At 38.7% G+C, this 25171-nt stretch overlaps 1 protein-coding gene across 1 annotated transcript in view; it reads right to left on the reverse strand.

The window, feature by feature from the left end:
- Positions 1-25171, reverse strand: part of GLI2 (GLI family zinc finger 2) — a 90400-nt gene that overhangs the window by 35313 nt on the left and 29916 nt on the right. Inside the window, 4 exon segments of the mRNA XM_053698083.1 lie at positions 705-818; positions 3652-3850; positions 4240-4258; positions 4261-4440. Coding sequence (XP_053554058.1) covers positions 705-818; positions 3652-3850; positions 4240-4258; positions 4261-4440 — 512 coding nt within the window.

Consider the following 25171-nt stretch of genomic DNA (forward strand, 5'->3'; position numbering starts at 1 on the left):
AAATATCAGGGAGTATTTTTTTTATATCTATGTGGGTTTTTTTTTACACAGCCACGTGTTGGGGTCCCTTCAAAACAATATACTGATACTTCAAAGCCCAGATTGGATAACAGCACTGTATAGTGCCACATCTACTTCTGCTGAACAATGTGGGTAGAGTGTGATACAGAGGCCTACAAAACAACCCCAGGCTATTAAAGGGACAGTCTAGTAATAACTTTCATTATTCAGATAGGACTTTTAATTTTAATCAACTTTCCAATTTACTTTTATCATCAAATTTGCTTTTTTCTCTTGGTATTCTTAGTTTAAACTAAACATAGGTAGGCTCATATGCTAATTTCTAAGCCCTTTGAGGGCTGCCTCTTATCAGTCACATGCTTTTTAAATCTCTTTTCAACACAAAGAGACAGAAAGTACACAGTGGGCCATATAGATAACACTGTGTTCAGGCACAGGGGGTTATTTAAGATTTAGCATAAAACAATGCTAAATGTAAGACAATAGATAATAAACAGTCACAGTGCATGTGATCAGGGGGCTGGAAGAATGTTCCTAGATACAAGGTAATCACAGAGGTAAAAAGTGACATTAATATAACTTTGTTGGTTATGCAAACTGGGGGAATGGGTAATAAAGGGATTATCTATCTTTTAAAACAATAACAATTCTATGGTAGACAGTCCCTTTAAAAAGGGGATTACCTGAGGACTGGGAGAGTCCCTTCGATGTGCTTCTTCTTCTGTCTTTACTTTGCTGCGCTTGTTGATTACTTGGTTAACAGTGCTGCTGACAGCAGACTCACTGCTTGGTTTGTTCTGCAAATAAATAATAAAGGGAGTTCTATAAAACAGTCAACTACTCGTCCAGGTAATTAGGAATTATTTAACTGCCAGCTATTCATGGCAACCACAGTGAAATGATTAACAGGCAGCTTTACTATATACTATAGTATACCTTTGTCTTTTTGTTTGGTTTTATAAAATCAGTTTTATTGAGTAATTAAAATCAGAGTACACACTTTGCGATTAGAAGGTTACAGAAGTAAGTAAAATTCTCAAATGAAAATGACAATTGTACATATTAAAAGTGCTGATCTTTTTGGTTTAATAGTGTAGAAACAACAAATAACGTAACAAAATTAAACAGTTGCATTTACATTTCCCATGTGTATCGAGAGAAATAAAACTAGGTGAGCCTATCTTAGGTAAGACTCTTTCAGTTTCATAAACAACTGGCGCTCTGACTCTAGTATTCTAAAACATCTATCTATTTTTCTGATGCAAATACATTGTTTATAAATGTGTCCCAGACTATTTTTATTTGCAAGAAAGTATCCTTCCTCCTATTTTTCATGTAGGCGTATTCTTCTAAATCTAAAATTTGTTGGAACTGATTGTACCAACACTTATATAGACACAGATATTTTCATTTCTTTGTGGAGTAAAACTATCAGACTGTTGTTCTTTGTGCCTCTGCTTCTAGATATCTGCTATTGGAGGTGATCTGCACCAATGGAATGATAAAATAGGGATAGGTGTAAATGGTTTAGAGCAGGGGCATATTAAGGACTAGGCCAACAAGGCCCGTGCCTAGGGTGGCACATTTGAGGGGACGGCAGCTGCAGCACTTTTGGTCCCATTACTACAGTTCTGGCTGCTGCACTGACAGTACTTTTTAATAAACTAAAATTGACTTGGTCTGGCTTGCTGACTTCACGTGACTTTTTCCACCAATAGCGCTCTCCCTGCAGTGCAGTCTGTACATGGCACGTGCGCACATGATCTCCATGTCAGTTTGGCTGAAGAGGCGAAGGCAGCCTTCACACATTAGTGGCAGACTGGCACTGGTGGCGGTGAAAAAGCGTTGGAAGGACTCAGGACAGGTGGGTCACTGAACAAATTTAATTATGTAGTTGCCGCACTGACTGTTGCCCCTGGCGGTCAGATGTTCCCTGACCGTTTGGCACAAGAATAGATAGTGCTCTCTGTCACTATGGCGTGCGCTCATCATGCAGTAACTGCTCTGGGAGGGTGGGAAGCAGAAAGCAGGTAGTGACAAGAAAACTAGTAGCGGTAGTAGCGGTCTTGTTCTCTGTCTCTGAGTCTCTATATTCTGTAATGTTCCCTAACCTAACGATTGGGCTGGGGACTGGGGTACTACCTGTGTCATAATAATAATTAAATAAGTCCTAAATAAAGGCATTAACCAGAACGGTTGTGCTGGGGACTGGAGTACTACCTGTTTGTCATAATAATAACTAAATAAAACCTAAATGGAGGCCTTACCCAGACGGTCTGGTTAATGCCTCTATTTAGGGCTTATTTAGTTATTATTATGACAAACAGGTAGTACCCCAGTCCCCAGTATAAACGTTAGGGAACATAATCATTACAGACTCAGAGACAGAGAATAGGTTAATGCTGGCAGTAGGTACAATCTCTGAGTGAGCATTAAAAAAATGCAATGTCACATGATGACCCATAGGAAGTGGAAGTGACAGCAATATGTCAGAGCCCAGATTTTATAGTGCCCAAGGCTTCCTTCCTGAACTCTCCTCTCACCACCAGCTACTTCTCCTGTAGAGATGACTCTCTCACCACTCTTTATAATCACAATCTCTCTCCTCTCTCACATCATCATTAGTCACACACACATTCATACATTTTATATTAAAAAAAAATTGTACGGCAGTATAGAGGTTATTAAGTAAGGGCCCAGTGACAGTCTAACCTGTTTATCTAATGCTGGCCTAAATCCTGGGGGGGAGCGCAGGAGTTTAAGTGACTAGGGCAGCACAAAACCTAAATACGCCACTGGTTTAGAGTGATTAAAGGGGCATTAAACACTTTGGGATGGTAATATAAAATGATAAATTGAATATGTTACAAAAAAACTCTGCAATATACTTTAATTTAATTTATTTTGACCCCTTTTCCTGTAATTCCATTCTGAAATTGTGAGCTTTTCAGTTCCTGATAGAAATGGAAGTGCAGAACACTGTTATATTCCACACAGTCATTGACAGTACACTAGCAACCTATTTATAACTGTCTCTAATTGGCCACAGCAGAGAAGGTAACCTAAGTTACAACATGGCAACTCCCAACTAATGAAACTTTAAACATGTTATTCTCAGACTAATCTTTTCTTTGAATGCTTCATTCTATTTAGCATTTATTTAGTGTTTAATGTCTCTTTAAGGCTGATTCTGAATAGAGACTGAAGCACCACAAATCTTCTCAATAGAGTAAGCTGTGATGGGGATGCTTCTCAAGCCTTCCAGTAACACAAAGTTCACAACCCGGAAGTATATGTGTGATACAAATAACTTGACAGTAGCATGTCTGATTTGTAAATTTTGATATTAATAAATATATTTCCTAAATCAATCAACCTTTATTCTAAAATGCCACCAGCAAATCAGAAACCAGGATCTGACCTACCTGGGGAGCTTTAGGCCTGGAGATGTTGTAAGCTGCTAGGTGATGATAGATGCTAAGGAGCTAATAGTGTGTGCTATCAAAACCTATACGACTGCAAATCCTAACTCTGCAAGTGAACAATGCACCAGAGGTGGCTCTGAAGGACTATACAGATGTACCTCACCCACCAAGGAAGCCGTTTTTTTTCTTTCAGCATGCTGCTTACCTGACTGGAGTCTGGGGCAGAGATGTGGTTACTGCTAGGTGCAGGATTGGATGAGGAGAGGGTTTCAGGTTGCCGTGAGGCGAAAGCGGGAGAAGGCTGGACTAGAGGAGAGTGTCCAAATGAGCTCAGACTACGCTGGTGATTTAAAAGTTGCTGGTATGCCACAGGATTAATAGGATGGGGAAAGCTGAAGGCTGGACTGGAAAAAAAATGTACAGACACATGCAATGAGAAATAAATATTCCACATATAACCTTTGGTGCTCAGTGCGTTAATTTTCTGCTGTAGGCTAAGCTGCATTTTATTTTGCTTTGGTTGCACAGCAAAACTAAATTTACTTGATTTTAAAGATAAACAATATGACAGTAGATGTTAACAATCCAAAAAAGACCATATCTAAGCAAAAAAAAAAAAAAAAATCTTAAGCCTGACTGCAGGATATGGGATGCTGAATTACTGGAACAACAGACTCCAGAAACCACAAGCCGACTATGCTCATATGTGGGGATTTTTGGAAGTGACCAAACATAATACTTCCTAAAATATAAGGATTTGTGTAGAGAGTATGTAAACACACAACTTGGTTACCTTATTGCTCCAGCTGACAATGACCATAAGACCCACTGGCAGCAGAGCTACTACGAGAGTTGTTGATATAAGCCACAAGAGAGTTGGGCGAAGTGCGGATCATGGTTTGCAGGTCAATGCTGGCATCAGAGAGGGGCGAGATTGACAGTGCTCGCTTCCTGCTTAACCGTGGGGTCACCCTGGGGCTTGAGAATCTCGACACTTTAATTCAAAGAAATAAAAAAAAATCAATCCTAAATTTTTTTATTACACATTTCACTTAACAGTGAACACACATTGTACAATGTTTCATTTATTTATATATATATATATATATATATATTATATATATATATATATATATATATATATATATATATATATACATATACACACACACACACATACATACTATATATATATATATATATATATATATATATATATACACACACACACATGTACATAATATATATATATATACACACACACACACACACACGTCTTAGTTCACAGTATTTTAAAGGGATATTAGGCACTAAGGGCCAGATTGCGAGTGGCGAATTAACAGTTTATTGCGGCTGTTTGCACACGTTGGGTTTTCCGCTCGCATTACAAGTTAAAATTTGAAACAATCATTACTGCGTCCACAAAACTCTGGTAAACTGTTTCCCAAAACAAAAAAAGAGTCACAAAAAAACCATCAAAAATACATTACAAAGTACAGTTACAATCATAATAACACTGGCTAATGAAAGGTTATAAGGGCTCAAAGATATGAGGTCTCAGGTGTCAGAAAAAAAAAAAAACAGGCAAAGGGCTTTAACAAATCAATACATACATAATATATACATTTCTTAAGATGTATATGTATGTGTGTGTGTGTGTATATATATATATATATATATATATATATACACACACACACACACACAGGTAGCCCCTCAGTTTACACCAGGGTTAGGCTCCAGAAGGAATGGTTGTAAATAGAGACCGTTATCTCTATTATACATATATATATATATATATATATATATATATATATATATATATATATATATATTGAAACCCAGTTTATAATGTAAGTCAATGGGAAGTGAGGGAGTTAGGTTCCAGGCCCCTCTCAAAATTGTCATAAGTAACACCTAATACATTATTTTTAAAGCTTTGAAATGAAGACTTTAAATGCTAAACAGCATTATAAACCTAATAAAATAATCACACAACACAGAATGTATTATCAAACTAAGTTTAATGAAAAAAAAAACATTTTTTTACTTGCATTTTTCTGCAAACAGTTCTCTGCATTGTTAGCATGTTACATAATATCAGGTCTGCAGCTATTCTATGCATTCCAGTCTGGGCTGATTTATAGATAAAAGGGACGTGGCTGCTAGATCTTGTTCCTTTGAAAGCTGCTGGATAGCTCAGGTCTGGTTACACTGATTAATTTCAGCTTGCTAGGTAGGGTTGCACATCTTTGATGCAACACAAGCGGACAGCTCCACCTACTGGCTATTTTAATCAATGCACTGCTTCTCAGTGCTTTTCAATAGCAGTCACATGACTGAAAAAAAGAGGGTTATTCTGAAATGGCCCAAATTGCACCGTCGTAAACCGAGGGCCACCTGTGTAAATATATATATATATATATATATATATATATATATATTAAGGTTCCTTTTCCCCAAAGTTTGGTAATAAATTTAATAGTATCGTCCTTTTGTATAATAGGGCATATGCATGGTATTATATTTTGTGAGCAGCAGCGTGTCTGCAGTATATTAAGGTTACAGCATTGATATCATAAACATATTCTAGGAATGCAATTTTAGTTTGGTTAGTTATATATGATCTCCTGTTGCTGCTATCACTGATGAGATGGTTATATTTATGTTTTGTATATATCACTGTTTATGCATTGTGTTCACTGTGCTTGGGAGGTTGCTTTGACAACCTTTGGCGTTTTTTTCCACGTTGTGGGGGGTGGGGTCTTCATTTGTTTGCATTGGTGTTTGTATAAAGGGATGCATCTTGCATGTGTCCTCTGTCTGAGGAAGGGGATACGGTCCCCGAAACGTCACAGAAATAAATATTTTTGATTGAAAAGGACCAGTGAGTGCAGCCATTTGTTCATTGATACTATATATATATATATATATATATATATATGTGTGTGTGTACATATGTATTTCTATGTGTATATATGTATTTACAGACATATATACACATATAAACACCTAAATACATATGTATGCATGTATAGACATATATATAAGTGAATTGGAGCCATTTGCAGTTAAGTAGATGAAAACATGTAAAAACATATTTATGCAATATTCATATTTAATAAAGTGTTATACTGTGTATTTACTGTAAATATTTGACATTCCAATGTTCTTCACATGAGGGAATATGTTCTGTGTATTGTTTAACATATATTCCTATATATAACTGTATATATCTATACCTTCATATAATCATGTTTACATATAGGTATAGATATATATTGTACCAAAATACCATCATATATGTATAGAAATATGTATGTATGAATAAATAGAACATATTCTTCTATGTGAAGAACATTTGAATGTGAAATATTCATATATTCATGTCGGGTTAGTGCACTTGAGAATATGCGATCATGTTTGAACATGAGTAGCACGATAGTTTTTCCCCCAATTTTTTGCTCCATTGATTTCTATGGGGGAATACCTTATCGCAGCGCGATATCATAAGTTCGGGTTAGAGTGCAAGCGAAATACAGTTAACTTTTAACTCATAATACGAGTGCAACCCGATGCGTGCATAAAGCTTACTTCTAGCTCAGTTAACGCTACAGCGGGAGCACTAAATAGAGCTCCACTTGTAATCTAGCCCTAATTACATATTGAGGTTATTCGCCGCCTTCCTCTAGTCATGTTAAAATCTGTCTTTCACTACATTAAAGTACTGACCTGTCTGCACATGTGCAGCAACTCTTCTTCTTATACTTGTAACTTAAGTTCCATAATGGTGGCAAACATGATTAGAAGGAGGTGAGTGAAATGTATTTAGTGTCCCTTTATTATGTAATCGCAGTAGTTATGCCTTTAAGAGTGATACAGACATACAAAAATAATTCAGCGATTTTCATATGAATTTCAGACTTGCACAAGGCAGTAAAAGTTGCAACCCACTGATCTAGACCAAAAAAAAAAAGCTGTGCAGTTTCCTTATTTGTTAGATTTTATAACAAGTTTCCTTCCTACAATTATATATATATATATTATTTATTTTTATTTATAATGTTCTTCAGAAACATTTGTTAAGGAAGTGTGAGTGGTCTAAATTGTAAAAATCGTACTTGGTAGACATGGGATATTCAAACCTGTCCTCAGGCCTCACTGACAGGCCAGATTTTTAGGATTACTTTAGGTGAGAGCCGGTTAATAACCATGTTTACTAATCAGCTGATTTTTTCACCTGTGCTCCAGTTCAGATATCCTGAAAATCTGGCCTATTAGGGAGGCTGACGACAGGTTTGAAAACCCCTGGTAGAGAGACTATCCACAACTCCACTCTCCCATATTCAAGTCTCATGTTGATGTTCTCCAGCCATTCAGAAACGATACAGAGGACAAGTGCATTATTCACAAATCTACTTTCAAATAATGTGAATGCAGAAGTGTGGAGCAACAATAGCCCATGCTGCAAGCTCTACAGGATACCGTAAAAGTTATTTCTCGAAGCTACCCTTTTCTGCTGGTGTAGTCATGATAGAATGTTGGGCTATCCATTATTTAATATCCAGGTATAGCAAACAGTTTTAAAATACAGCATATTTTACCAGCCTGCATTTCATTCCCTTACATATGGTATTCTGTGTCAGCTGCTCCATGATGAACTACACTTCCAAGTAGTCATTTAGTGGTATAAATCTGCATTTTTGAGTAATTAGGTTAATGACAGTGATTAAGGTAACAATGCTATGAATACAAATAAGAGGAATTACCTTCATTGTGACACTAAGGCATTAATATTGCTCTAGGTGCTTTATAAAGCAAGACTGGGATTTCCCATTCCCATCTCAGCCAGTAATCATAGTACAGGCTCACGTTAAAAGAAATGTAAGAATGTTTTTTGGCACAAGTATGTTCTGCTTCACTACAGTCCCTTCCAGTGGAGTAAAGTTTATTATTTATTAATATATATAAATAAATATATATATATATATATATATATATATATACACACACAATACATACACACACACACATATATATATATATATACACACACACGCAAAGTGTACAACTAGGCTTCTGTCTAACACTGAGTGAACTAGTAACTTATTTTCAATTTACTGTTAAATAAAGTAGTTATATTTTTCCAGTCCTTAATACCTTGTAACTTGATATGTTTCAATAATATATTGTAATTACATAGGTTATATTAATACAATAGTTGTTCCTGCCATTGAATCACAGTTACAATGCATTCAATGTTTTTTTTTCTTTGTTAACAATATTTTATTTATACTTAAAAGCTTATTCACAAAACTGCTTCCACAGACAACTTATCACAATGGAGAGAAACATGTACCCTAATTACTGCTCACATCTTTTTTAGTGTGGATAATGAACACAAAAGAAAGCTTCCGCTGTGGTTATAATTATCCGAGGAGGAATGAAAAATGACAAGATTTGGAGACAAAGTATTTAGATTTGTTTTTCTTGCATTTGCATTTCTCCCAATCTTTTGCTCCATTAGCTGAGAAAAGCAGGCCAGCTTTGGCAGCCATATTTATCTCCGTTAGCCACTCACCTCTGGGGAGACCTGTTTATTAATGTGCCACTTCCCTTGATAAATTATTAAACACAGAGAAAAACCTTGTACTCATTTTTCTTTTCTTCTCTTACTGTGATTTATGTTCACATTGTGGGCTTAGCCATTGGTCCTATTAACAAGTATAGGTATTTAATGCATTTGCCTCCTCCAGCCACTAGCGGGTGCTGTTTGTATTTGAATACTGTTTCTATCACATGACAAAGCAGGATCATACAGTCGGACCAGTAAGCTAGTTTCTAAATGCAATAGCTTCAATTTGCATTCAAAGTTATATTTAAAGGGACATAGTTGTCAAAACATTTCTATAATGCATATGAAAAGCAGCATTTACACAGTAAGCGTTGGTTTTGCAATTTTATATTTATTCAGCACATGAACATGCATATTTTATAGACCTAAAACAAAATAAACCTTATGATGTATATGTACTTGACAGGTATTGGCCATGCTTGATGTGGTGTAACATGTTGTGTTTCTCTTGCTGCATAGTGAACAGCTGCACACTGGGATAACATGTAATGATACTGTTGTCTCTAATATTTATATAAATGGTTCTGTTAAACAAGCTCATTTATGTATTAAAACAGTTACAGTGAAATAAGGAAATAAGCACAACACCCATAATACATCAACATGATGGAAACAAATTTTTGCAGTGTAATGCTCCCTGTGGTCTGTAATAAACAGCCTTCTCTATGTATCAGACTGGGTGTCTGTCTGCCTGTCCCACCAGAAGACTATCAAAAGTGTTATAATGTCCTGGGATTGGAGCATATGAAATCTGGAACCAGGAGCCAGAGCTAATGTCCAGTTCTGCCGCATCTGCGTTTATGAGAGAAAAAAGCCAATCAGTGAGTGACCAGACCTTGCAGCTGGACAGTATCATTCAGAACACTGTGCCAACACTCACGCAATGGTGGTGTACCACTTAGCTGCATTAATCACCTTTCAAATGATAAAAGGATTTCCCGACAGTGAAAATGTTAATTTGTAGGTAACAGATGTGCTTAGATTTAAAGATACAACAATCTATGAGGTTATATATATATATATATATATATATATATATATAATATTTATATATATATATATATATATACACACACAAACATATCCACTGCTGTCAATTTATTTTGAGTCACCTAGCATCTAAGAGGTTAAATCCTGCCACACAGCAGCCTTGTCCTATTGCAAATTTATACTTCAGATCCAACCCAAACAGGAGGAGGATTTGATTTGGCCCCAGTACTGAGAAGGGCAGAGCTGGATTTGCTTGGGTTAAAAAAAATACATAAAAAGGTATAAAGAAAAGCATGGAACACACAGGCAGGCCATTTGTACACCTTCTTTGGTGTTTATTAAAAATGAGCTGTGAATTTTCTGTGGGTAGTTTTGTAGTTCTACCCAACATGAAGCCCTTCTTTAGCAACATATCCTGGAGAGGCAGAGCATGGCACAGAAACCTTCTTTGAGGGGAATATACTGAGAACATTTGGGGCTCAGACGTAAATAAAAGGGACACTTTAGTGTAAATAGAAACTGCTTTATTCTACAACAGATTTATTTTACTAAGTGCTAAATCTTTTTGAATACACAAAACTAATGATTATTTAAAAAGTATGGTTATAGTACTGGTTAACCAGTGTTTTTCTTTAACCCTATTGCTAAATAATATTAAAGCACCCACTGTGGTGCTGGTCTACAAGCTACTGACAGTTATCGGTGGCCTCATACTGGTTTACAATTCTTTTAGCAGGCAGTACAGCCAATCAGAAGCTGTAAGGACCGTCACAGTGCTGGGTGAAGCTCTATAGCGCTGTGCACACATCGTCTGGAAACAGAAAAAATCCCCGGAACTGGGGGTGGTCAGTAAAGACGGTCACGTATCATGTACATGAGAACCACAGAGGGTGTTAAAAGATTATTTAGATATCTGTTAGAAGAAAAATGTGGTAAGTGATTGGAGCGCACTCATGTATTTCTGCTTCTCATTTGCTCACCAACTGTATCCTGATATGATGTGGCACTGGAGCACAATTTTGACTATGCACTTAACCCCTTTGTATGCGTTAAACACGTGGTAAAAATGAATTTGTTTAAAAAATAAAATACTATGTATACTAGAATGTGGGACATTGGAGTAATATATTTAAATTCTGTAACCAATAAGAGCTTTTTCCTATTCAGTTCATATAGACAGTAGCATATTTTTATCTTTACACACTTTGGCAAGGAGCACAGGATAGGCATAACTGGCCAACTGCGATTGGGCTATGACGGTTCCATTGATAAAGAACGAAACAATCCTCACTAGATAAGAATCATTGTATTCTGATACATTATAACCAGTTGAAACTGCCTGACAATATAACATCAGTTTCGGATGTCTGTCTCCTTTCTTACAGCCACTGATCGTCAAGTCTTTGCTTTCTACTGCTTTGTTGTTTTCTCTTGCCCTATTCATCTCGCCTGTCTCTTTTCCTCTAATAATCTGCTTATCACCTCATTATCAGTCTTTTTTTCTGGCAAGCAGTAGCAGTCTCTATCTAGATTTGCTATGACAAATCTCTCTTTCCCCTCCATGATACAATGCTTATTTGGAACAGGTGGGTAGAAAGCCCAGTTTTACTGTAATAGATTTGGTTACCTACTGGACACAAATCATTGCCGAATTGTGAGAAAACAGGTACAGGTATAGGCAGGGAATACAGAGAGAGCAACTCAGTCAGACAGACAGAATGCAGCAGTTGTTAGATATTCATAAATGAAAAAAAAATAAACTATATACATAAAGCACAACTTAGGGAAGAGCAATTGACCTCTCAGAATCAGATGGGGCTCAGTGGACTAATTCCATTTTCCTCTCTGTACACAAAATTCTAGGTTACGGTCTCCTAATATTCTGACTTTGGGCACGAACGGACGCCGACCAGACAAATCTGACTATGTCGTTTTGTGCCAGCTTTTTTCAGGCCACAGTGCTCACATAGACTCTTATTGCCCGCCTGGGTAATGCTGGCCGCAGTCTCCCAAAACGTGACTTGCAAGTAATGAGTTCTCTGCATGCCAGTGACACACACACATTCATTTACAGAGGTAAAGCACTGAGCTCTGTAAGGATTCTGTTTATTTTTTTACTAGTGCAGGTAAGAAATTATAACATAACATATCCAGTAAAAAGCTAAGATCTGACAGAATATTACATAATTTGTTCCAAACCTACTAAAAACAGGATAATCACAAATATAAATATATTTATATACTTACCTCAAATCTTATATAAACGTGAATCATTAAAAAACTCAGTCATCACATAAAAGCTGGCGCTTCAGACTTTTTAACAGGACGCTATAAGGAAGAGTTATTTCTTATCTGCAGATCACTCAGTCAGATATTACTAGGGATTTGATGCAGATTCGTGAAGCATAAACACTACCTATATTTTATCTCAGCTATAACACATTTAAAGGGACATTAAACAGAGTAGATGTTAACTAATATAAAGTACAAGCCAGTGATGATGGCTTGTTGAGATTGTCTGTTTATGAAGTGTTTTATTCACTGCTACTCGACATTGCGGTTTATGGAAGCTTGTTACACATGTAACGTTTGTGTGACATTTGGTTTGTAGCCACAATGGATTTCAGACAGTCTTCTGTACAAATCACCACTACTAATTGTACAGATAAACACATATATTGCCAAACAGTGGCTATTACTTTGTTAGTTTAGGGGATCTGAAGGTTTTTCCCCAGACATGCCAGAGTAAATAATCCTGTTTTAGCTGCATACAGGCAGTTTAGGTTATGTGCTGTTTGCTCATCTAATTTGACAGGAATATATTCATTAAAATGGAATAATATAAAAAAAATGACATGCACTAATTTGTTAGAGTATATGTTACTTTTGTATAACTGACCCTAGATATAACAATATGTTTAACTCTGCAAAGGGGTTAAACACAAGTGTCAGGTCCCCCTTTGGAGTTGCAAGCATTGCATCTGCGGAGGATAAAACCGCTGGTGGTTGTCGAATACATGATACTGCTGCTACCAATTGGCCAATCAACAGTTTCCTGCTCTGGAACTGCAATGCCTGTGGACTCCAAAGCAAGATTTTACCTATGTGTTTAAACTTTTTGGTGGTTAAACATAAATTGAGCTAGGATTAGTAATACAAAAAAATAAATGTGCTAACAAATTATAGCATATCATATTTTTGTATTAGAATGTCTCCAAAACATTAACCCTCACCTTAAGGAAATAAGAGGGAGATGCATGAGGCGTTAAAAATGTGCAATAAGATTGGGTGGTGGACATCAGCTCCAGTATGTTGGGGTTTCATATACAAAAAACCCAGAGCTCAGGGACATTGGTTTCTTTAAGTTATTTTGTTCTAGAACTTAATTATAGTTTTCTGCCTTTGCAGATCTTGGGTCTCTTGTTGTTTCATGTCATGTTAAGATTTTGCCAACATGACTTTGGTTACTTATGTCAACCATCTCTGTGGGTTCACTTTAGGTCTGCAGTTTCAAAAGCTGCTCAAATACTCATGTGAAGTCACAGTAACCTTAAGGAGATCTCAGGTATTCATACTCCAGGTCTCCAGAATTTCATGTAGAGGAATTTTGTGATATTTACAGAAAGTGGGTAACTCCAGAAAGATCCCATGATGTGAAGAGAAAATTGTTAGCATTTAGTCCAGTTGCTCTGGTCTCCACACAAATGAAAATATCATGCAAGGCAAACAGAAAACATAATTTATGCTTACCTGATAAATTTATTTCTCTTGTAGTGTATCCAGTCCACGGATCATCCATTACTTGTGGGATATTCTCCTTCCCAACAGGAAGTTGCAAGAGGATCACCCACAGCAGAGCTGCTATATAGCTCCTCCCCTCACTGCCATATCCAGTCATTCGACCGAAACAAGACGAGAAAGGAGAAACCATAGGGTGCAGTGGTGACTGTAGTTTAATTAAAATTTAGACCTGCCTTAAAAGGACAGGGCGGGCCGTGGACTGGATACACTACAAGAGAAATACATTTATCAGGTAAGCATAAATTATGTTTTCTCTTGTTAAGTGTATCCAGTCCACGGATCATCCATTACTTGTGGGATACCAATACCAAAGCTAAAGTACACGGATGATGGGAGGGACAAGGCAGGAACTTAAACGGAAGGAACCACTGCCTGTAGAACCTTTCTCCCAAAAACAGCCTCTGAAGAAGCAAAAGTGTCAAATTTGTAAAATTTTTAAAAGGTGTGAAGCGAAGACCAAGTCGCAGCCTTGCAAATCTGTTCAACAGAGGCCTCATTTTTAAAGGCCCAAGTGGAAGCCACAGCTCTAGTAGAATGAGCTGTAATCCTTTCAGGGGGCTGCTGTCCAGCAGTCTTATAGGCTAAGCGTATTATGATCCGAAGCCAAAAGGAGAGAGAGGTTGCCGAAGCTTTTTGACCTCTCCTCTGTCCAGAGTAAACGACAAACAGGGCATGTTTGACGAAAATCTTTAGTAGCCTGTAAGTAAAACTTCAAGGCACGGACTACGTCCAGATTATGCAAAAGACGTTCCTTCTTTGAAGAAGGATCAGGACACAATGAAGGAACAACAATCTCTTGATTGATATTCCTGTTAGAAACCACCTTAGGTAAAAACCCAGGTTTGGTACGCAGAACTACCTTGTCTGAATCAAAAATCAGATAAGGAGAATCACAATGTAAGGCAGATAACTCAGAGACTCTTCGAGCCGAGGAAATAGCCATCAAAAACAGAACTTTCCAAGATAAAAGTTTAATATCAATGGAATGAAGGGGTTCAAACGGAACTCCCTGAAGAACTTTAAGAACCAAGTTTAAGCTCCACGGGGGAGCAACAGTTTTAAACACAGGCTTAATGCTAACCAAAGCCTGACAAAATGCCTGGACGTCTGGAACTTCTGCCAGACGCTTGTGCAAAAGAATAGACAGAGCAGAGATTTGTCCTTTTAAAGAACTAGCTGATAAGCCTTTGTCCAAACCCTCTTGGAGAAAGGACAATATCCTAGGAATCCTAACCTTACTCCATGAGTAACTCTTGGATTCACACCAATAAAGATATTTACGCCATATCTTATTGTAGATTTTCCTGGTGACAGGCTTCCGAGCCTGTATTAAGGTATCAATGACTGACTCGGAGAAGCCACGCCTTGATAGAATCAAGCGTTCAATCTCCATGCAGTCAGTCTCAGAGAAATTAGATTTTGATGATTGAAAGGACCTTGTATTAGAAGGTCCTGCCTCAGAGGCAGAGTCCATGGTGGAAGAGATGACATGTCCACTAGGTCTGCATACCAGGTCCTGCGTGGCCACGCAGGCGCTATCAGAATCACCGATGCTCTCTCCTGTTTGAGTTTGGCAATCAGTCGAGGGAGCAGAGGAAACGGTGGAAACACATAGGCCAGGTTGAAGAACCAAGGAGCTGCTAGAGCATCTATCAGCGTTGCTCCCGGGTCCCTGGACCTGGATCCGTAACAAGGAAGCTTGGCGTTCTGGCGAGACGCCATGAGACCCAGTTCTGGTTTGCCCCAACGATGTACCCCTGGATGAAAAGTCTGACGACTTAGAAAATCCGCCTCCCAGTTCTCTACGCCTGGGATGTGGATCGCTGACAGGTGGCAAGAGTGAGACTCTGCCCAGCGAATTATCTTTGAGACTTCTAACATCGCTAGGGAACTCCTGGTTCCCCCTTGATGGTTGATGTAAGCCACAGTCGTGATGTTGTCCGACTGAAATCTGATGAACCTCAGTGTTGCTAACTGAGGCCAAGCTAGAAGAGCCTTGAATATTGCTTTTAACTCCAGAATATTTATTGGGAGGAGTTTCTCCTCCTGAGTCCACGATCCCTGAGCCTTCAGGGAGTTCCAGACTGCGCCCCAACCTAGAAGGCTGGCATCTGTTGTTACAATTGTCCAATCTGGCCTGCGAAAGGTCATAGCCTTGGACAGATGGACCCGAGAAAGCCACCAGAGAAGAGAATTTCTGGTCTCTTGATCCAGATTTAGTAGAGGGGACAAATCTGAGTAATCCCCATTCCACTGACTTAGCATGCATAATTGCAGCGGTCTGAGATGCAGGCGCGCAAATGGCACTATGTCCATTGCCGCTACCATTAAGCCGATTACTTCCATGCACTGAGCCACTGACGGGCGTGGAATGGAATGAAGGACACGGCAAGCATTTAGAAGTTTTGATAACCTGGACTCCGTCAGGTAAATTTTCATCTCTACAGAATCTATAAGAGTCCCTAGGAAGGAGACTCTTGTGAGTGGTGATAGAGAACTCTTTTCCACGTTCACTTTCCACCCATGCGACCTCAGAAATGCCAGAACTATCTCTGTAGGAGACTTGGCAATTTGAAAGCTTGACGCCTGTATCAGGATGTTGTCTAGATACGGAGCCACCGCTATGCCTCGCGGTCTTAGAACCGCCAGAAGTGAGCCCAGAACCTTTGTAAAAATTCTCGGGGCAGTGGCCAACCCGAAGGGAAGAGCTACAAATTGGTCATGCCTGTCTAGAAAGGCAAACCTTAGGAACCAATGATGATCTTTGTGAATCGGTATGTGAAGGTATGCATCCTTTAAGTCCACTGTGGTCATGTACTGACCCTCTTGGATCATGGGTAGGATGGTCCGAATAGTTTCCATTTTGAATGATGGAACTCTGAGGAATTTGTTTAAGATCTTTAGATCCAAGATTGGTCTGAAGGTTCCCTCTTTCTTGGGAACCACAAACAGATTTGCATAAAATCCCTGTCCTTGTTCCGTCCGCGGAACTGGATGAATCACTCCCATTACTAGGAGGTCTTGCACACAGCTTAGGAATGCCTCTTTCTTTATCTGGTTTGCTGATAACCTTGAAAGATGAAATCTCCCTTGTGGAGGAGAATCTTTGAAGTCCAGAAGAAATCCCTGAGATATGATCTCCAACGCCCAGGGATCCTGAACATCTCTTGCCCACGCCTGGGCGAAGAGAGAAAGTCTGCCCCCACTAGATCCGTTTCCGGATAGGGGGCCGTTCCTTCATGCTGTCTTGGGGGCAGCAGCAGGCTTTCTGGCCTGCTTGCCCTTGTTCCAGGACTGGTTAGGTTTCCAGGCCTGTCTGGAATGAGCAACAGTTCCCTCTTGTTTTGAAGCGGAGGAAGTTGATGCTGCTCCTGCCTTGAAATTTCGAAAGGCACGAAAATTAGACTGTTTGGCCTTTGATTTGGCCCTGTCCTGAGGAAGGGTATGACCCTTGCCTCCAGTAATGTCAGCAATAATTTCCTTCAAGCCAGGCCCGAATAAGGTCTGCCCCTTGAAAGGAATGTTGAGTAATTTAGACTTTGAAGTCACGTCAGCTGACCAGGATTTAAGCCATAGCGCCCTACGCGCCTGGATGGCGAATCCGGAATTCTTAGCCGTTAGTTTAGTCAAATGAACAATGGCATCAGAAACAAATGAGTTAGCTAGCTTAAGCGTTCTAAGCTTGTCAATAATTTCATTCAATGGAGCTGTCTGGATGGCCTCTTCCAGGGCCTCAAACCAGAATGCCGAAGCAGCAGTGACAGGCGCAATGCATGCAAGGGGCTGTAAAATAAAACCTTGTTGAATAAACATTTTCTTAAGGTAACCCTCCAATTTTTTATCCATTGGATCTGAAAAAGCACAACTGTCCTCAACCGGGATAGTGGTACGCTTTGCTAAAGTAGAAACTGCTACCTCCACCTTAGGGACCGTCTGCCATAAGTCCTATGTAGTGGCGTCTATTGGAAACATTTTTCTAAATATAGGAGGTGGGGAAAAGGGCACACCGGGTCTATCCCACTCCTTGCTAATAATTTCTGTAAGCCTTTTAGGTATAGGAAAAACGTCAGTACACACCGGCACCGCATAGTATCTATCCAGCCTACACAATTTCTCTGGAATTGCAACTGTGTTACAGTCATTCAGAGCAGCTAATACCTCCCCAAGCAATACACGGAGGTTCTCAAGCTTAAATTTAAAATTAGAAATCTCTGAATCAGGTTTCCCCGAGTCAGAGATGTCACCCACAGACTGAAGCTCTCCGTCCTCATGTTCTGCATACTGTGACGCAGTATCAGACATGGCTCTAACAGCATTTGCGCGCTCTGTATCTCTCCTAACCCCAGAGCTATCGCGCTTGCCTCTTAATTCAGGCAATCTAGATAATACCTCTGACAGGGTATTATTCATGATTGCAGCCATGTCCTGCAAGGTAATCGTTATGGGCGTCCCTGATGTAATTGGCGCCATATTAGCGTGCGTCCCCTGAGCGGGAGGCGAAGGGTCTGACACGTGGGGAGAGTTAGTCGGCATAACTTCCCCCTCGACAGAACCCTCTGGTGATAATTCTTTTATAGATAAAGATTGATCTTTACTGTTTAAGGTGAAATCAATACATTTAGTACACATTCTCCTATGGGGCTCCACCATGGCTTTCAAACATAATGAACAAGTAGGTTCCTCTGTGTCAGACATGTTTAAACAGACTAGCAATGAGACTAGCAAGCTTGGAAAACACTTTAAAACAAGTTTATAAGCAATATAAAAAACGTTACTGCGCCTTTAAGAAACACAAATTTTCCCAAATTTTGAAATAACAGTGAAAAAATGCAGTTACACTAACGAAATGTTTACAGTGTATGTAATAAGTTAGCAGAGCATTGCACCCACTTGCAAATGGATGATTAACCCCTTAATACCAAAAACGGAATAACAAATGACAAAAACGTTTTTTAAACAGTCACAACAACTGCCACAGCTCTACTGTGGCTTTTTACCTCCCTCAATACGACTTTTGAAGCCTTTTGAGCCCTTCAGAGAAGTCCTGGATCATGCAGGAAGAAGCTGGATGTCTGTGTCTGTCATTTTTGCTGTGCAAAAAAACGCTAAAATAGGCCCCTCCCACTCATATTACAACAGTGGGAAGCCTCAGGGAACTGTTTCTAGGCAAAATTCAAGCCAGCCATGTGGAAAAAACTAGGCCCCAATAAGTTTTATCACCAAACATATGTAAAAAACGATTAAACATGCCAGCAAACGTTTTAAAATACACTTTTATAAGAGTATGTATCTCTATTAATAAGCCTGATACCAGTCGCTATCACTGCATTTAAGGCTTTACTTACATTACTTCGGTATCAGCAGCATTTTCTAGCAAATTCCATCCCTAGAAAAATATTTTAACTGCACATACCTTATTACAGGAAAACCTGCACGCTATTCCCCCTCTGAAGTTACCTCACTCCTCAGAATATGTGAGAACAGCAAAGGATCTTAGTTACTTCTGCTAAGATCATAGAAAACGCAGGCAGATTCTTCTTCTAAATACTGCCTGAGATAAACAGTACACTCCGGTACCATTTAAAAATAACAAACTTTTGATTGAAGAAATAAACTAAGTATAAAACACCACAGTCCTCTTACGACCTCCATCTTAGTTGAGAGTTGCAAGAGAATGACTGAATATGGCAGTGAGGGGAGGAGCTATATAGCAGCTCTGCTGTGGGTGATCCTCTTGCAACTTCCTGTTGGGAAGGAGAATATCCCACAAGTAATGGATGATCCGTGGACTGGATACACTTAACAAGATAAATGTATACTTCTAATGCCAGTTTGGCTAAATAGTTTCTTAGATCTCCAGTCTATTTAATCAGTTATTTTTATCACCAAGACTTGTACTAACAGTTTGGTAACTGAATCCTTTATTCACCCTGAATTTGGATCATCATCATAATATAAACCTATACATACATTGGGGCCTATTTAAGAACGTGCGAGCAGACATGATCCGATATTGCGGATCATGTCCGCTGCACATCGATAAATGCCGACAGCGTTCTTGTGAACTGCTGGTGCAATGCCGTCCCTGCAGATTCGCAGCCAATCAGCCGCTAGCAGGGTGTGTCAATTTCCAGCAATGTCTGTCTCCTCAGAGCGGGCGGACAGGTTATTAAGCAGCGGTCTTTAGACCGCTCCTTCATAACCTGTGTTTCTGGCGTGCCTGAAGGCTCGCCTGAAACACATCGCATCAAGCTCCATACAGAGCTTGATAAATATGCCCCATTGTCTTAATCAATGCTAAATTTTGAAGTAGCATTATACTGTTTTTGTCCCCTTTTGATGTGAAACCAATGATCTATTCATCTGCTGGAATGTATTAAAGGGACAGATAAGCCAAAATTAAACTTTTATGATTCAGATAGGGCATGCAATTTTAAACAACTTTTATCATCAAATTTGATTTGTCCTCTTGGTATTCTTTGTTGAAGGCTAAACCTAGGTAGACTCGTAGGCTGATTTCTAGCCCTTGAAAGCTGCCTCTTATCTCAGGGCATTTTATTAGCTTTTCACAGCTAGACATTGCAAGTTCATATGTGCCACATAGATAAATGAGCTAACTCCCGTGGAGTTATGCATGAGTCAGCACTCATTGGCTGAAATGCAAGTTTGTAAAAAGCACTGAGATAAGGGGGCAGTCTGCAGAGGATTAGATACAAAGTAATCACAGAGGTAAAGTGTATTAATATAAGTATTGGTTATGCAAATCTGGGGAATGGGTAATAAAGAGATTATCTATCTTTTTAAACAATATAATGTTTCAAGTAGACTGTCCCTTTAAATTGTTTACAAATAGCTTCTTTACTTTTACTTTGAGATTTGATAAGCATGCTTTTGACAATTGACCCTGACACTTATACTGAAAAACTGAATACAGTACTGTGAATAATAAGAGACATCAACAGAAATCAGCAACTCAGTGGTGGTGGGAGAGAGAGAGCTCATTCAGTTTGAAAGGCTATTCCTTCAGCAGCATTGAATGCAAACAGTTGCACTCAGGCAATTAACTGGTAATAATTTTCCCTGCAATCTTGACTTCAGGCTTTTTTAGATGTGGTATAGACTTCAAAAGTTCCCTGGACAAACACTATTAGAATTTTTTTTTATTGATTAATACTAGTTAATTGAATAGGATGTTCCTGTATTAGCAAAAGGTAACTTTTTTAGGTGGTGGGGGTAGTTTTAGGGAAATGGAAGGGAGCCATAAAGAGTTTTTGTTAGGGTTGATGTAAGATCTCACATTTTCCAACTGCGCCCTGATCTCTTTGGTTTTAGTAAAGCAATCTGGCTGTTCTATGTTATTGTAAACAATGATGGATATGACAAAGAAAGTAAACTGTGGAGTATCTGCCGTTTGGCACAGACTCATCTTGTGCACATGAGCATTATAAAAGGTATCCATAGAGCGAGGTCATATAAGGCCTTCAGTGCCGAATAGAAATCCAGAACAAGGCCAAGCACACTCAAAATACAACAAATCTGCATATAATGAGCTAGATGCTAATAAGGAGGCATAACAGTCTTCCAGAATTCTTTTGCACATATTTACACCCCAACAGATGGGGATATCATGGATAATGTATAATTTTTTTTAAAGGGGCATTTTGTATGTGAAATAATAGAACTGTCTTTGTTAAATCTGAGGTGTGTGTGCGTCAGTGCAGCCAGCCAATCATAAGGAGCATTAGCCAAACTACTGCTATCTACATAGATAATCAAGCAGTTCAGGCATTCTCAACCAGAGCAACACTAGGGTGTTACAGCGCTCAGATAAGGGAGTGAGAATTAAAAATGATGGTAAAAAGATTCCAGTTTGCTCTTTTTGGCATATTTGTTTTCATCTTGATAGCTACAATATGTATACATCTTACATTATCATATTTTCAATGTATATCGTTATACTACAACAGTGGTTGGGATATCATATTTTCAATGTATATCGTTATACTACAGCAGTGGTTGGGATATCATGAGTATATAAAATAAATTAGTGGAGTTGCGGAATCTGTTAGCACTCTACAAATAATTAAAGTTTTTAGCTGATGTTCTAAAGCAAAAAAGAGCTGCATAGAACCTAAGATTTTGTCCTCACAGCTTGATTGGCTGCATTAAAGGGACAGGAAACCCCAACGTTTTCTTTCATGATTTGGATAGAACATACAATTTTAAACAATTTTTCAATTAACTTCTATTATCAAATTTGCTTCATTATCTTGTTATCCTTTGCTGATGGAACAACATTGCACTATCTGAACACATCTAGTTAGCCAATCACAAGAGACAAATGTGTGCAAGCACCAATGAGCAACCATCTCCCACTAGTGTATGATATGTGCATATTATTTTGCAACAAAGGATATCAAGAGAACGAAGCACATTTGAAAATAGAAGTGAATTTAAAAGTTTCTTAAAATCACATGATCTATCTGAATCATGCACATTTAATTTTGTCTTTAATATCCCTTTAATGTCTAACTAAATAAAATATACCATTAACCCCTTAATGACCGAGGACGTGCAGGGTACGTCCTCAAAAAAAAGGCAGTTAACGCCTGAGGACGTACCCTGCACGTCCTCGGTGTGGAAAGCAGCTGGAAGCGATCCTGCTCGCTTCCAGCTGCTTTCCGGTTATTGCAGTGATGCCTCGATATCGAGGCATCCTGCAATAACCATTTTTAGCCATCCGGTGCAGAGAGAGCCACTCTGTGGCCCTCTCTGCACCGGACATTAACGGCTATGTTCGTTGGTGGGTGGGAGCCGGTGTGGGAGGTGGGTGGCGGCCATCGATGGCCTTTGTGATGCGGAGGGGGGCGGGATCAGGGGCGGGGACGACCGGGGGGACGCGCACGGTTGCGCGCACGTGCACGGGGAGGCCGGGCGGGCGCGTGCACGGGGAGGGAGCGGGTGGGAACCACTACGCTACAGAAAGTTTTTTCTTAGAAGTGGGGATCAAAGGGGTTTATATATTTATTTGTTGATCGGTTTGGCTGGTGGGGTATTGGACTGTGGGGGGGAAGCTACACTACAGAAACAAATAAAAAAAAATAATAAAAAAAACATTTTTATTTGCAAACTGGGTACTGGCAGACAGCTGCCAGTACCCAAGATGGCCCCAATAAGGCAGAGGGGGAGGGTTAGGGAGCTATTTTGGGGGGATCAGGGAGGTTGGGGGCTAAGGGGGGACCCTACATAGCAGCATATGTAAATATGCTAAAAAAAAATATATATATATTTTTTTTAATACCTTTTATTTTAGTACTGGCAGACTTTCTGCCAGTACTTAAGATGGCGGGGACAATTGTGGGGTGGGGGAGGGAAGAGAGCTGTTTGGGAGGGATCAGGGGGTGGGATGTGTCAGGTGGGAGTCTGATCTCTACACTAAAGCTAAAATTAACCCTGCAAGCTCCCTACAAACTACCTAATTAACCCCTTCACTGCTGGCCATAATACACATGTGATGCGCAGCAGCATTTATCGGCCTTATAATTACCAAAAAGCAACGCCAAAGCCATATATGTCTGCTATTTCTGAACAAAGGGGATCCCAGAGAAGCATTTAAAACCATTTGTGCCATAATTGCACAAGCTGTTTGTAAATAATTTTAGTGAGAAACCTAAAGTTTGAAAAAGTGAACAATTTTTTTTTATTTGATTGCTTTTGGCGGTGAAATGGTGGCATGAAATATACCAAAATGGGCCTAGATCAATACTTGGGGTTGTCTACTACACTACACTAGAGCTAAAATTAACCCTAGAAGCTCCCTACATGCTCCCTAATTAACCCATTCACTGCTGGGCATAATACACGTGTGGTGCGCAGTGGCATTTAGCAGCCTTCTAATTACCAAAAAGCAACGCCAAAGCCATATATGTCTGCTATTTATGAACAAAAGGGATCCCAGAGAAGCATTTACAACCATTTATTCCATAATTCCATGAGTTGTTTGTAAATAATTTCAGTGAGAAACCTAAAGTTTGTGAAAAAATTTGTGAAAAAGTAAAAAAATTTTTTTATTTGATCGCATTCGGCGGTGAAATAGTGGCATGAAATATACCAAAATGGGCCTAGATCAATACTTTGGGTTGTCTTCTAAAAAAAAATATATACATGTCAATGGATATTCAGGGATTCCTGAAAGATATTAGTGTCCCAATGTAACTAGCGCTAATTTTGAAAAAAAGTGGTTTGGAAATGGCAAAGTGCTACTTGTATTTATGGCCCTATAACTTGCAAAAAAAGCAAAGAACATGTAAACATTGGGTATTTATAAACTCAGGACAAAATTTAGAAACTATTTAGCATGGGTGTTTTTTGGTGGTTGTAGATGTGTAACAGATTTTGGGGGTCAAAGTTAGAAAAAGTGTGTTTTTTTCCATTTTTTCCTCATATTTTATAATATTTTTTATAGTAAATTATAAGATATGATGAAAATAATGGTATATTTTGAAAGTCCATTTAATGGCGAGAAAAATGGTATATAATATGTGTGGGTACAGTAAATGAGTAAGAGGAAAATTACAGCTAAACACAAACACCGCAAAAATGTAAAAATAGCCTTGGTCCCAAACGGACAGAAAATGGAAAAGTGCTGTGGTCATTAAGGGGTTAAACACTATTTGCATTTCTTCCATGGGAAACATATACTGAAACTGCAATAAACTGAACCTGGAGAAAAGTACCAAGTGTTACAGGGTTGAATTCTCTTGGAAAACAACAATGTTCTTACTGTATCTTATGCAATAAACAATATAAAATAAAAAGTTTGCCGATAGAGTAACACCTTCATATTTTCTCCTCAAAGACTAATGAAAAAAAAATTCTGGCAATAAAGAATATAAAGAAAGAAAACAGACTGACTGCAAATTCATGACTAGTTAATGCAGAGGTTCCCCCGAAGAGCAGAACTCCCCAGATGTCACTGCTGACACATTTCATTTTTCATTCACTTATGGAAATATATAAACAACCAGATTGCTAAGGCTTCCATCAAAGTGACCTTATGGCCTAAAGAGGGACATCTACTCAGGAAATGGACATATTTCAACAAGGTACCAGAAATGTAAATGTACAAATACTTTGTTAAAATAATAATAATAATAAAAGTAGTAAACATAATAAAAAATAATGAGACACTGGTGCAAAAATGTACGTTTTTCAGAAATTAAAAAAATAAATAATAATAATAATAAGATGCCTACGTACGATGGGGAGATCTGCAAATGATTACATCTACATTTACATG

Source organism: Bombina bombina, chromosome 1 (assembly GCF_027579735.1).
Source record: "Bombina bombina isolate aBomBom1 chromosome 1, aBomBom1.pri, whole genome shotgun sequence".
In the NCBI taxonomy this organism is placed as follows: Eukaryota; Metazoa; Chordata; class Amphibia; order Anura; family Bombinatoridae; genus Bombina; species Bombina bombina.